Source organism: Cydia splendana, chromosome 5, assembly GCF_910591565.1.
Source record: "Cydia splendana chromosome 5, ilCydSple1.2, whole genome shotgun sequence".
Lineage (NCBI taxonomy): Eukaryota > Metazoa > Arthropoda > Insecta > Lepidoptera > Tortricidae > Cydia > Cydia splendana.
Genome location: NC_085964.1, coordinates 2,830,030 through 2,845,035, shown reverse-complemented (window position 1 = coordinate 2,845,035; position 15,006 = coordinate 2,830,030). Strand labels below are relative to the sequence as shown.

The 15,006-nt window shown below is 36.3% G+C and overlaps 2 protein-coding genes across 2 annotated transcripts; both read right to left on the bottom strand.

Annotated features, from left to right (window-relative positions):
• Window positions 1–932: 932 nt before the first annotated feature.
• LOC134790336 (uncharacterized) lies at window positions 933–4,529 on the bottom strand. Its single transcript, XM_063761104.1, has one exon. It carries the CDS (start codon window positions 4,500–4,502, stop codon window positions 933–935), a length of 3,570 nt encoding a protein of 1,189 aa, XP_063617174.1. The 5' UTR covers window positions 4,503–4,529.
• A 6,558-nt stretch (window positions 4,530–11,087) lies between these two features.
• LOC134791055 (uncharacterized) lies at window positions 11,088–13,141 on the bottom strand. Its single transcript, XM_063762085.1, has 4 exons — window positions 12,961–13,141; window positions 12,162–12,388; window positions 11,618–11,782; window positions 11,088–11,287 (listed from the first exon to the last, which is right to left on the bottom strand). The coding sequence occupies exons 1-4, from the start codon at window positions 13,074–13,076 to the stop codon at window positions 11,130–11,132; spliced, it is 666 nt and encodes a 221-aa protein (XP_063618155.1). The 5' UTR covers window positions 13,077–13,141; the 3' UTR covers window positions 11,088–11,129.
• Between the last annotated feature and the right edge of the window lie 1,865 nt (window positions 13,142–15,006).

Sequence of the window (15,006 nt, the reverse complement as noted above, 5' to 3'; positions counted from 1 at the left end):
AATATTGCAAGCAAGTAGGTATAATATTTGTTCGTAGCTCAGTACGTACATGACATACTATATCATAGCACAGAATAACTAATAGTACTACCGTACAGAAAATTCACTCCTTCACAAAAGTCAGATTTAGGTATAAAATTATACCTATACTCGCCGCCTGCAACAAAATTGAAACTTATAACCGCGCACGAACGGTGAATCTTGTTTGCGCGAGCGCCACATGACACGACTATCGTGCGGTCGAGCGGCACCCCACTGCCATACGCCTGCCGCTCCGAGCGGCGCGCCGGCCAAATGTACCTATAGGTACTGCGTAGTGACACGCCCCTGATCATAGTATGATTTTTATAGTAGTAAAGTATGTTGCATTGGGGTTTCAAAAATATCTTGTTTTCGAAGCTATCCCAATGCACATTAAGAAACGTTTATGACGACACTAAATAACTATTAGTAAAAAAGATAAAAACAATGAAAACTAATGAAACTGACAAAAAACTTTTAGAGAAAAGCAGACGTTTATCTTACGATAATACAAGCGAGTATATGTAAGCATAGCTGTACAGTTGCCATCAGATACACCTACCTAGCGGAGCTGCCGAAGTTTTCAAAAATATCTGAACACACACTCTAACGCTTTGACAATAGAGGTGCAATATTTTTGAGCGCCTTGGCCGCTCCCATGGCGACTTTACATAGTGGTTATATTTTGTTTGGCTGTACATAGCTCGTTTATTGCCGTTTTGACCAGATCTTTAACGGAACAAACAATGTAAGGTGCACAAAACAGTAAATCAACACTTTTATATAATAATTATTTATATTATAAAATTGTATATACATATAGGGCGCAGACATTCAACTACAATTATAATTAACACATTATTTTTCCTTAAATTACGTAGGATTAAATAAACAGCAACACCATATCTCATTTAAAATTCTATATTTAATGAAAAGCGTAACTCATTATTATTTGTATCTTTCAGATTATCCTTAATATCACTGAAGTCTAATCCGTATTTAAAATATCTATTCTCATGTCTTACAAACATATGACTAGCCAAAAAATGTGCTTCTTTAGCATCTTTTTCATCTAAAATACTTTTTATAACAGCTATAATAAACCTCTCTTTACTATAATCAAATGATGTATAATCAATATATTTATTAAGGTATTCCATCAACTCTTCTCTATATATTTCTCTTATGCTTTCAAAATATTTATCTTGTAATTCTTCATAATCAAGCGCAAGTAATTTGCCAAAAATATTGCCAAACATATCAATACCTTTGTCAAGATTTTGAAGATCACTAGTAAAGTATTTAAGTTTCTGACTAATACAGATTCTGGCAACTTTATAATAAAGCATTGTTAAATGTAACTTAATGTAAATACCAAACCATTTCTCTATAGTCAAGAAACTGTGCAACCAAGCAAGAACTCTTTCAAAAACAGGCATACACGAGACATACTTAACGTCAAAAAATACTTTATTATATTTTAAGGCTTCCAAAAATGTTTCCAAAAACAAGCTTTTCGAAACATCATCATCAATTATTTTCCAATATTCTTCCAGCCGTTGCAATAAATATTCTAAGCTCTTCATTCTTATCTCTTGAGAGTCCTCAGAATCGCAAAGCAGTATGTACTTTATGATAAGTCGAATATATAAACACGATTGTTGCCTGAGGAAATATTCACGATTCAATAACTCATTATCTACTATTATATTGTTCACAAGATTACAGAAAAATGATTCGTTAACATCGTAACATATGTTTTCTATATCGAAAAGTATGCTTAGTGATGGTTTGTATAATGGACTTTCGTCTTTATCTATTTGTGTAAAAGCTTGATATACAAGAACACAGTACTCGGGTTTAATCAAGGATGGCACAATTTGAATATTCTTAAGGTTTGCACAAAGTCTGGGTCGTTTAGTAAAATCCAGTTTAGTAATAAGAGATTTTACAGTATTCCAAATCGTTAGAAATTCACTGCCAATTTCACCAACTTTTAAATAGCGCAAAAACATTTTTAAAGCTATCCCTGGCCTTAATTCTGTCATTATTTTATAAGCAGCGATCTTAACATCTTCATTATCTGTCAAAGTAAGTGTCATTCGAATAGTACGTCCCCAGGTTAGAAGCTCTTTAACCATATTATTTAGCTGATTTCGAGGACTGGTACAAACTAAGTTAGCTATTGCTTTAGCTCCTGCTGCTTGCCAACCGATGTCTTTTAAATCTACCCGTGGTCGGGTGGTATGAGCGTTTGCTCTTAATGCAACCGCTAGACGTCTTTCTGCTGATTTTTTTGGCGCACTATCTAAAATTTTTAGTAACGTAATGAAACCTTTTCCAACGAATAGACACAAAGGCTTTGCTAGACAGTTATGTGGCCTTGTTTCAGCTAAGCGTTTGAAAAATGCATGGAACTGCTCTACCAGTCCTCCTGGTTCCGCAAAATATATTATCAATTTTCTTAAAAAAATCTGATAACGCGAAGAACCTTCCATTTCTACGACTTCTAGAAACCCATCACTATTGTCAAATTTAATTACTGAAATGTCATGTCGTAGGGCGTTCATGTATGATGCAATATCGTGATTTAAAGAAAAGTTTTCTTTGAAAAATTGTTTTCGAGCAACGCGAGCATTGTACAAGCGGATGAGCAGGTATTGAGAAGAATCTCGGTCTTCTTGGACAGCTGTTGCGATAGCTTCTACAACACCAGGAAATTTGTCAAAAGGAATATGATACTGATCAAGTGTACTCAGCAATTGCTCCAAAAGTGTCTGTTTTGCAGATTCCGTTTCTGAAACAGCTGCTTCAATTAGCAACTTGGGCAGACTATTTTTAAGTAACCTGCGTTCTACAGCACTTAATGAGTACTCTGTAAAATATGTAAAGTTATCAAAGAATAATTTAGCAGCAACTGGATTAAATTCCTGATCGATGAGAAGATTTCGCAAGACAACCGCATGCACTCCCTCAGTGCAATTAATTTCTGAAGGGCTTCCATCTAAACCCATTCCGTGCGCCCATTGCAGCAAGTCAGCCCATAGGTCATCAGGTAAACGCCACACAAAGGCACGTTTCACCAAACTTCGGACAATAGCTGCTCGAAAGTGCACAGGCTCATTTCTATACTGTGATAATAGCCCGAACAAGGTTCTAAGACTATCTTCGCGTCCACCTGACTTGCTGACCAGTACAAGCATCATGAACTCACGGTTTTGTAGATTACTCTCAGCTTTAAGACGTTTCCGAAGATCAGACAAAGTCGCTTCGAAACTCATAAATCGATAACGATCGAATAAATCATCAAGTAGAGTTCGGCGTACACGTATCTCAACGTTTTCATGTAGTGGGCCTTTTCTTTTTTTTATTAAACGTTTTGCGGTTCTCCATGTGCGTTCTTCATGTTCTTTGTCCTTAAAAAGGCTATATCCAGGAATTTCTTTCATAATAGGCGAGCTAGGCGGAGTGTATGGCCAATCTTTAAGTTTATCTCCTATAGCTTTGTCAACAAAAACAAGGTTTTTGAATGCAACTCTTTCATTCTTGTTCAGCCTTTTGATCAAAGGTTCTACCTTTTTATAAGTAAACCAGGTTCCCAAGTACTCCGCTCTTGCTAATTTTAAAACAACCTCTTTTACTTCCTCGGGGCTTAAGTACTTGGCTAAAATATGAATGTTTAGTAACCAAGCTGTGTACAATTCAGGTTTACAAAAGAATCTTTTTCTGTGATGAACCATTATTTTCTGTGTGATGTCGGGTCCAAAAGATTTAAACTTCTTAACATTGAAGTATTTTTCAACAACATTGAAAAATGTTTCAGGATCAGATTTCAAGATATATTTTATGTTAAAAAAGAAATATTTTTCATCGTCAAGGTAATGTTTCAAAACATTTTGATTTTGTTCTAAATTTTTGTAAAATATTCTGGTTAGTTGTGGGCATCTTTCACTAAGTACTTTTAAATTACGTGCACCTATTCTGTCCGTGATATTCATGAACTCTTCGAGAAGATATTCTTTGGAGCAATGCCAAAGAAATTTAATAGCTATTTTAAACTGTTTTTCCTTGTAATACGTGTAAAAATCTTTGCATCTGTCGGTATCGCGTAAGTGTCGTTGTAGCCAATGCTGCATTTTGCAGACGGCGGTTGACATCATCTGTGGAAATAGCTCATTCTCCAAATAGTTTGCGTTTATTTTATCTTTGTATTCAGATTCCAATTGCCAAGTGCATTTCAGAGCGTTGGAAACAAATATCATGTCTGGATCTTTTAGATTTTTGAATATGTAATCAATGTTTCTGTATTTTGAAGCAAGGGCTATCTTGAAGAGTCTGTCCACTAGTGTGGCTTCGGGAAGGTCTTGTATGGCCTCAAATGGTACTGATGATTGGAAAGCATCCTGAACTAGGGTATTTAACTGACAGTGTCGTACTCCTAAATTATTTCCTGATAAATTTAGCGGGATATATTGCGCCATCTGTAAAAATTAAACGATTTATGTTTATTTATACATTTGTAAGTATTTGAAATAATCAAACCTACTCACAAGATTTATTTTTATCGTCATTATGATCACATCATTCGATTTGAAGTTAACAATTAGATATCCATTTCTTAGCTTTCTGTTTGTTTGAAATTATTTATAACTTACGTATCAAAATAAATAAAAAGGCGGATGCAGTACAGAATAAAGAAATAAATTCATAATTTCATCATACTGATCGTCATAATATTTATTCACAACACATCCTCAACTTTAGGTAATTACAACTAACATAAGAAGTTAAAAAAATCTTACCTTTGTTAATCTGTTTCTAATGTTTTGTTTTCCAAAAGTGTTTACATTTATCACAAAACTTTTCAAATCAGATTAGGTATACGCGTTCTGTCTAAAAATACGAGTAGTCATTGCAAAAATCGCGGATTACTGAATCGACTGCGCCAGAGTGAAGCGGCGCGCTGTGGCTTCAAGGTTCATAGTGTTTTTATGATTACAAGACCTATTTTAGGATTAGCGTTTTTATTTTGTTGAAGTTTTCTTTCTTCTGATTTTGATAATATTTGGTATGTTTTAAGAGCTCCTCATTCTGGGCGGAATAAATACGAAATCCAAATTTGGGCGAAGAATTTGTATGTAACTTTCAGTCGAGTTACGACAATACAATACATTGTCGTGATGGCTTTCCATAATAAGGGGATTTTTTTAACATATCGTGAAATTTCACTTATATATCGTCAGGTAACAACCTAAAGTACCTTAACTCACTAAAACTAAAAAATAATTAAACAAAAATAAACCTTATTTTGATACTAATATGGTTCACTGTGGCTATAAACTTGTGTTGGCAATTAGTAAGTTATGGTTTATGGTTGTCACCTGTCGGTCTAGCATGAGTTGCGTTCTCGCGCGCGACTCCATACATCTAGCGCGACTTCAAGTATGGAGTCGCGCGCGACAACGCAACTTATACTAGACCACCTGGTGATATATTGTACAGAATAGGGAACTATCTATCCACTAAATTTTATCGAATATGAAAAATATCGACAACAATATACTAATCGGTCCTTTAGAATATTTTAAAAGTTAAATGTTTTATTTCACACCAAATAAACTATTTCTATATTTTTCAGAACTCTTTTTCTACCAGTACCGACATCTCAAAAGCAAGTGCCGGCAGTTTATTTCTAGTTTACACGCTCGGTACGGTTAGCAGCGGCGATAAGTTATCGAACAGGTGTGTGAAGCGTGGGATATTGACATAGCAAAGCTGGCAATAATATGTGACGTTCCACGGGAAAAGGTACCTTATGAGGGTTTCTAGTTTCGGAGATATTAAATGTTTTGTAAAGAGGTGAAAAAATGCTCAATTTTTTTTTATTGTGTGATCTGAAACCTTAATGCCTAACGTTTGTTTACCTGTTTTTATTTTTGTTATAAGTTAGTTATAAGCCTAGTAATGTCGTCTCAGAGTTTAGTAGAAAAGGTACCTTATGGAAAAATGATTGAAAATTCCCAAAAAAACTAGTCAATACGGGAAAAGAAGTTTGGTAGAGAACTATATTAGCATTCTGCAAAACTAATTTCATAATTTCAGTTCTGGTTGGGGCGCCTCGCAAATATTATAACCGTACATAGACCGACATCACAAATCCAAGTAGACTGCTATTATACCAAAGTTACTCTCGTCAAGTCTTTCTTAACTAGAATAATCTTCATTTGGTTTGGTCGCATGCAGTAAATCAGCCATTGGTTTGCTGAAAAATGCCAATACCCGACGCATTACCTTATGGAATATCTGAGGTCATTGAACCTCAATGCCGCTTATCTTCAATAGCAACCGAAATATATTATTGATAAGAAATAGACGATTTATACCATCTTAACCCCAAAATATTATTAGTTTATCCTAACTGTTCCATCATCATCATGCCTCATCATGTAACTTGACCACAAGGTACCTTTTCATTACATACAAATTATTGGTCTTTTTTAAGATTATTATGACGAAGAACTAATTAAATTGGGGGCAGTTTAATGTAAATAAATATTTTCTATTCATAAAAGATAAATTATAATATGATTGATATTTTGTAGTGATGTATTATTAGATTTATTTCCATAAGGTACCTTTTCGTAAATGTATGGAGCAAATACTGTTATTGTTATGTAAGTTTAAAGTGGCATAAGGGGTTAAATATAGTATTTAGTTGGGGTTTTAGGATTTATTTCATTTGAATGACAGAATTTCTTTCATATGTGCTCAGAAAAATTGATTGTGTGTCACATTAAAAGTAAAAATATTCAATTTTGTGATTTTATATGAAAAAGTCAGAAAATACATTTTCACCTCTAAATCGGTATTGTTTTTTGCTTAAACTGTCTGTCAGTGTCGTTTTCTAATAGATAAAATTTAAATCTTGAGAGCTCATTGCAATCAATCGTGAAAATGAAATAAAACTTTATTTTCAAGAGATTGGTTAGTATACACATAAATCAGTCGATATCAAAAGTTGCTATTTGCATTACAGAACAAGTCGCAATATTTTTTAAATCTCAGATATATAAGGCATTATTATTTGTAGTCAACTATGTAACTTACTTCAGGAACATAGTTTTTTAGGCGGCTAAACTTAAAACTTCTCTATCGTAAAGTTGCTCATTTCACAACATTATTTTCAAAAAATCATATCTCTGTAACTACGCAACCTAGAAGGTTGATCTTTTGTGTTATCGATAGCTTATTTATTGTAGATTACTGGGGTATGCATAACTCCATACCCGCCATAAGGTACCTTTGACCGTGGGACGTCACATATGTCTACGTAAGTATAATTATGTTTGATTGTATTTATAGTACAATATTGCGAGAATCCCTACTAGTTATAATACTTATAGCTGGTCAAACGAAATTTGTCAGTAAATAAGAACAAAAAAACTACACTCATCCTTTTCTTTTGGGTGCTAGAGTACTAAGTGTAAGACAAAGTTAGTATGATTCTCTCTGTTTATGTTTGAAATGAGACAGTATTTTGACAAACTATATAATCCCCTACTAATCCATATCTATACTAATATTATAAATGTGTGTGTCTGTCTGTTACCTCTTCACGCTCAAACCGCTGAACCGATTTGGACAAAATTTGGTATGGAGATAGTTTGGGCCCTGAGAAAGGACATAGGATAGTTTTTATCAATCATCATTATCATCATCATTCCAGACGAAGTCGCGGGCTGTAGCTAGTACTTATTATAAATGCAAGAGTAACTCTGTCAGGGCGGTTACATATCAGAATACCGAAAATCGATTTACCTAATGTTGAATCACCTATGCTCGTTTCACCTATTTTTTTAAATACCTAATGACCAATTAACCTAAGCTCATAACACCTAATGAACGAATTACCTATTGCACGTTTCACCTACAGTTGGTTTACCTAAGCTCAGAATACCTATGCTCGATTTACCTAAAGTTGAAACACCTAATACTCGAAATACCTAAAGCTAATATACCTAATACATGAAACACCTAATGTTGATATACCTAATGCACGAAATACCTAAACTCGGTATTCCTAATGATCGAATTGCCTAAAGTTAACATACCTACTGCACGAATTACCTAAAGTCGGTATACCTAATGATCAAATTACCTAAAGTTAACATACCTAATGAACGAAATACCTAAATTCGATACACCTAATGCACGAAATACCTGAACTCGATGCACTTAGTGAACAAAATATGTACCTAAAATCAAAAAATATAATTATTGTTTAGTAGAATATTATTAGGACATACTTGCAACATTTGGTATAATTTTTTTAGCCAAATCATTCAATTGACTTACTATTTTTTATTATAATATAAGGTCTAGTCATTTGCCAGAGTCGAGATAGGTGCGACGACGAGCAAAGCGAGGAGGAGCGTGTTAGGTTAACTGCGACCAAACAGTGCCAAAACCGACTTTTATTTCATCGTCATGATGCTAACTTACAAATATTAAGTTTTTGATAAGATAAGATAACTAATTTTGTATTAGACTTCAGAAATCATTCTACTACCTAAAACGAAGCGTTTCAAAAAGTGTATTTTTAAGTTGTTATCCAAACAAACAGTTTCTACTGTAAGGTTGGGAAATCATACGATTTATTGGGTGGAGTTGCGACTTGATCATTCGGCAAAATGATATGAATTTTGTACTAGGTATATAGACTTTAGGTATTCCGTGCATTAGGCATATCGACATTAGGTAATGCGTGCAGGAAGTATATCAACTTTAGATATTTCGTGCGATAGGTTTAACAGTTTTAGGTATTTCGTCCATTAGATAAATCAAATTTAGGTACATCGTTCATTAGGTATATCAGCTTTAGGTGTATCGTCCATTAGGTATATCAGCTATAGGTGATTCGTGCATTAGGTACAATAGCTTTAAGTGAAACGTGCAGTAGGTGAAACGTGCATTAGGTATATCGTGCATTAGGTATTTCGTCCATTAGGTTATTTAAGCTTAGGTATTATAAACTTAGGTCAGTCAATGTTTAGGTAAAATGATTGATAGGTAATTTAAAAATAGGTGAATCAAGCATAGGTGATTCAACATTAGGTAAATCAGTTTTCGGTATTCTGATATGTAACCGTCAGGGCCACATGCACGATTCCACTAACCGGGGTTTAACCGGATAAAACTGGAGTTAACATGGTTACCAGTACATTTTGACACTGGGTTAAAGGTTTAACCGCTTAACCCCGGGTTAGTGGGATGGTGCAAGTGGCGCTCAGTCTGTTACCTCTTCACACTTAAACAGCTGAAGCAATTCCGGCGAAGTTTGGTATGGAGATAGTTTGAGGGTTAACTGGTAGAGAATGCCTTCTGGCATTAAGTTCGCCTTTTGTACAATTTTTACTGTGCAATAAAGTTTAAATAAATAAATAAATAATAAACAAGATACGAGTTTTTTAGAGTGCCGATAGAGAGATATTTTATCAATCATCATCATAATCGTCATCCCACGCATACGAAGACCAGGGCAAAAGCTATATTATGAGTAGAGCTAGTCTATTAAGCTGATAATTTGATAAACATGGATACAATCCCATTACCCACCCTTATATTAAAAACTGCCCTTTTTATTATCGATTCATAATCAAATCCATTACCAACCAATACTTTTCACACGGTTTGTCTTTACACCCCCCGTTTAAACTATCGCTTCCGCCATTTTGCTTCCTAATTGCTGTTTGTATGTCTGTCAATGTGTCTGGAACACGCAAACCTTGTTGTTTTAGAGGGGTTCTTTATTGGAAAACGATAATATAAATTGCATTTTGTGATATGCATTAATGTTAAAGCTGTAGGTACAGTCACCTGCAATAATATGTTACGCTTCGAAGGCCGAAAAACTATGTGACACGCCCTTATGGCTCTAAAAATAAGATCGTGTCAGATATTTTTGCAGCCTCCGTTGTGTAACATTATTGCAGGTGACTGTACATGCACCATGCGGTAATTTAGGCGATTCACACACTGATATCGCTATCCGCCGTGTTAAGCGAAGCAACATACGGCCCAATTCGAACAATACTTATGATATTTCACACCGATACGATACCGATCTGTCAGTGTCAAAAGTGTCGTTTTTGGTTGCAGAAATGTCACTTTTGACACTGACAGATCAGTATCGTATCGGTGTGATATCTTATAAGCTTGGTTCGAATAGGGCCGATACTCGAGAGTATCAATTATCCGGCACGCTAATCATTGTCTATCTTTATGATATTATTTATTTATTTATTTAATAATATACAGAGGTATTTAATTACACAAACGGGTCTACCGCGATATAATTTCATTCAATTCAATTTCAATTTCTTTGTCTACCCCGAACATTTTTATAAACTAATTTCGGGTAGTTTAGTGGTGTTTTATTAATATCTCCGTTGACATTTGTTGGGACGTCAGTCTTTCCGTGACCACAGCTAAGCCTCTACCATCAGTTTTAACATTGACATAACGCTCACGTCTACGTAATTTACTTTCTGTACATCTCGCTTCCACTATTGCTCGCATATGCGAGTACGAGCGAGATGCATAGAAAGTAAGTTACGTAAACGTGAGCGTTATGTCAATGTCAAAACTGGTGGTAGCCGTACTGGTGCAACTCAGCTGAAACGTCGGAATTAAAGGTAAAAACAATGAAATTATATCGCGGTAGACCCGTTTGTGTAATTAAATATGTGTACAAAACGCGAGAGTTTAAAGTGTTATAATATACAGAGGTATTCTTAAAAATAGTCATAGCCCCGCAAAACTCAATAATGAGTTTGACTGTGGGTGGGCATCAGTCTATAGGAGACAAACGAGCAGACGTATAGTCTGATGGTAAGCAATTACCGTTGAACATGGACACCTGCAACACCAGATGGGTTCCAAGTGCGTTGTCTGCCTTAAGATGGAAATACGCTCTTTGCAAATGCATTTCCGGCATTTGATATGGTAGTACGTTTATTTCTTGAAGGTTCGAAGGTCGTATCGGAAGTCTTAAGCTAAACCACAAATTCCTTTAAACCTATTTATTAAAATAAACGTTACGTACAAACTTAATCGGTCCTTATAAAGCCGAGTTTCTTATAGAACATAAGTTCCCAGCGCATGAGTTTGGCTATAGGCGCGTCGCCAGCGACCGACTTGCCTCTCTTGTACTTCTTGAAGAACTGCCTGTCGATCTTAATGCGCTGGTCTGAATTATCTCTTGCCCCTAAAAGTAAATTAAAAAAACTTTATTATCAACTAAGATAAAAATATATCAGGACCAATAAACCAAGCACAGGTTTGGCTCAGCAAGCATCAATGTACATAAATGTGTAAAGTTAAGTGCCAATGGGAATGACACGACCTAATTTCACATTAAATCATTCGACATCAAGACATAGGAAGCCAATGCATTGCCGTATATTTATGTTCATGATTGGAACTCAACATTAATGTTCAACATCTGTCTCCGGGATCCTGCTCTTCGAAATTTCACAAGCTCTTTTGCTTCGAGATAGCAATATGCCAAGCAAACAAAATAGTGTAAGATGATCACCTGCAACCTTCCCAGTGACAGGTTCGCTGGTCGTGGCCGTGGCTCTCGGGTAAAACAGCCATCTCTTGGAGCCAAGTCCGTCGATTTTTAGAAGCTCCTCGACGTGATCTTGCCGCTTCTTCGTTGCGAGGTACTTGGCAGTGCTTTTTTTAGTTCTGTTGCTTGCTGGAAATAACGTCTTGATTAAGTTGACTTAAGGTGAATGGTGGTAGGTAAGAATCGAAGGAATACATGTTATTTAAGTAGTTTGCTATCAGCAGCCAGCTTGTTGATTCGGTGGTTTCGAAAATTTCTAAATGATATCGAAAACGAGAAGAAGAATCAATTATAAATTGTGCTGGATGATAATGGCTCATTAGGCTCATCAAGGAAACTAGTCAGATAATCAAGAAAGAAAAAAAAGTTTTATTTCAGCATAATGTACCTAATGTAAACAGAGACGAGTGGAAGAAGAGGGGGGAGGCCTCTGCCCGGCAGTGGGACACAGTGGGCTCTGAATAATGAATAATAATAATGTAAGCAAAAGTAATGCAAGAAAACTCACGTGTCAAATATAATACTCGAAAGGCGTCCAGAAAACTCGGATCCCTGAAATTCAGTCCCCGCCTAATACTCCGAGTACGTGTCGATTGAGAGTGAGATCTCGACACGGAGTGAGATCGAGATCTCGAGTGGGACCGGGATCTCGGCGTCCGAGATTTGGAGCGAGATCTAGATCCGCTAGCGCTTCGGGACCGTTTTTCTCGACGATTGGTGCGGTGTTTTGGTGAGCTTCAAATATAAATGAACTTATTAGTGTATTTTACCCTTTAGACACCAAGAACGCTTAAAGTCGTCGTTAGTAAGAAGTTGTGTTCATAACACTAAAAGACTTCATAAACGATTTTCGATGTCTATTGAACTCTTCATACTTTCATATTAGGCTCAATAAAATTGCACCCATAATCATGGTCAAGGTCAAGCATATTCGTAAAAGACAGAAATCATTTAAAAGTTTTACGAACCTAGAGGTTTGTTCTATTCTTATACTTGTTAAAAAACCCGGCTTAGTGCGTGTCGTGCCACGCATAATGTGGTAATGTGCCCTATTACCACGCGTAGTACGCTTATACAGTTCATACCACAGTCAAGCTGTGCTAGGCAGGAAGTTTCTGGAGAAACGCACAGTTGAGGTCTGCACATGAGTCGCTTAACTTCAAAGTCTTCAAACCCGTAAATCCATGTGACAGATTATGCGATTAAGAAAAGGTAATAGGGTAGATATTTGCTGAGGGTCGAATGGATTTACCCGAGTTTGAAGTTAAGCGACACACATTAAGTGGTGAAGATGGGAATGTACTTACCTTGTATGATCTCGGCCATCCATAGGCTGCATGCTGTAGTAGTCAACATTATCCCCATGGCCCTGGTCTGGTGGCATCATAGGGTAAGACCCGTACGGACATAAGTACGCCTCCATTATTTTTGTACAAAAAACAGTTTTTATTTAGATGACAATTAATTTTGCTTGCGGGTGACACTGTCAATTTTTATTTTCTGAAAAGCAAGGAGGATTAATTTGACACATCGAAAAAAAAATCTAATAAAGCCCTCTACATACTGTTAGGTATTTTAGCTTTGGCCAAATATTATCGCCAAATCTATAACTAAAATTTATCATTTGATGCCATTAAATTATCCAAAAATACACGAGTAAACCAATTTTAAAACTCTCCAGTATAAAATAAATCACATCTTAATAAATATTATCGTTAAGATTAACGACATTTCGAACTTCGATTCGAATTCGAAAAAAGTCGGATTAATTTGCCGATTGCAAAAAGAACAATTAAAAAGTAAAGATAAATTAGGAATCGATTCCTGCCTAATGGTTGCCCCCATTAGAGGGTCCTGTAGTACTTTGAAAGGAGAATTTTTTGCCTCCGTCTAAAGTTTAAGGGGAAAACTTGGATATAGAAGTGTGACACAATAGTTGACTGGAAGAGACATTCAATAAATATTAAGAAATATAGGTTGAGTTGATATTAAGAAGTAACTAGGTAACAAAACTTGAGTTTTCTTGCTTGGAGACTATTGCGACCAATGTTCAATATATCACACGGAGCAATCGAATAGCCGCGAAAATCGAAGTTCGCAAATTGAGGGCATCTTTCTCCGTCACACATTACGCCTTCATTGGAGTAAAAAAGAAAGATCCCGCAATTTACGAATTCGGTTTTCGCGGTAGACCCCACGCTGTAGTGAGTCACTCGCGCGTTTTGTTTGAATGAACCGAATGCAACCGAATGCATTACTGCAGGAAACGTCAACTTTGATGTCAGAGTGAACACTTTGACGTTTCCTAGTCCTATTAGAGAAATGCTCCTGCGTTACTGCGGCACTATTGCATTGCAGCCCGACATTACTGCCGCAAATGTCAAAATCAATGTTTCTGCCGGATTTTTGACATTGGCGGCAGCAATGCAGTCAGCAGTAATGTTGCGCTTCAATACTGTTGCAGTAATGCTGATATCATAGGTAGTCTTAATTCGAACGGAGGTACCTTTAACTCTGTGATTCCATCCAGCATCTCTACATCTGTCACACAAATGCTCGCCCGTTCTTAACTTTGCTTTGAGTGGTCCATTCTTCACTTCTCCTTAATATTCCCCGAGTTAGCGCTAAGCATGCTTTGCTGCTGTGTTTTAAAGTTGCTGCTTAATATTCACACGCTACTTTTTAGTTATAGAACTGGTACATTTTAGATGCGATAACGCGTTACTCTAAGGGTTCCCCCAAATATGTCGACGCGGAATCGGCAGAACCCGATAGGAAAAAGCTTTATGTCTACGCAATAAGAGCGAAAAAGTCGTTGTTCGGCTCGGCTCGCATCGGCCAGCGTCTACCAATGCGTCGACGGCTTTTTCGCGCTTATTGCGCGGACATAAAGCTTTTTCCTATCGGATTTTGCCGAATGCGCATCGATTTATCTGGGGGACTCTAATATTGCAGCCGTATAGTGCAAGTCTCTAAACTGCAGATGGTGAATAATTATTTTCCATTGTATTTTCACGGGAAAGTACGAACGTGTCTTGCTATTTCAGTCAGTCTCGGTACAAAATGTACTGAGGTTGACTGAAGTAGCACGACAAATACGAACGTTTTCGGCCTATCGGTTGAATCCGATCCATTAACTCTACTAAGTACAAATTTTAAATAAATGGAATAATGGAAAAATGGTGTTCCAAAAAGTCGCAAATCCGATTTTTGCCCGAAGCTATGAAATTTTTCAATATTTCTTGATTAAAAAAAAATGTAGTTTCGTTTGACAAAAAATAGTTTAGTCCTCTCTACTAGGTACTACTTCTCCACCACTCCAGTCAATTAAGGGGCCCACTGATTAACAGTCC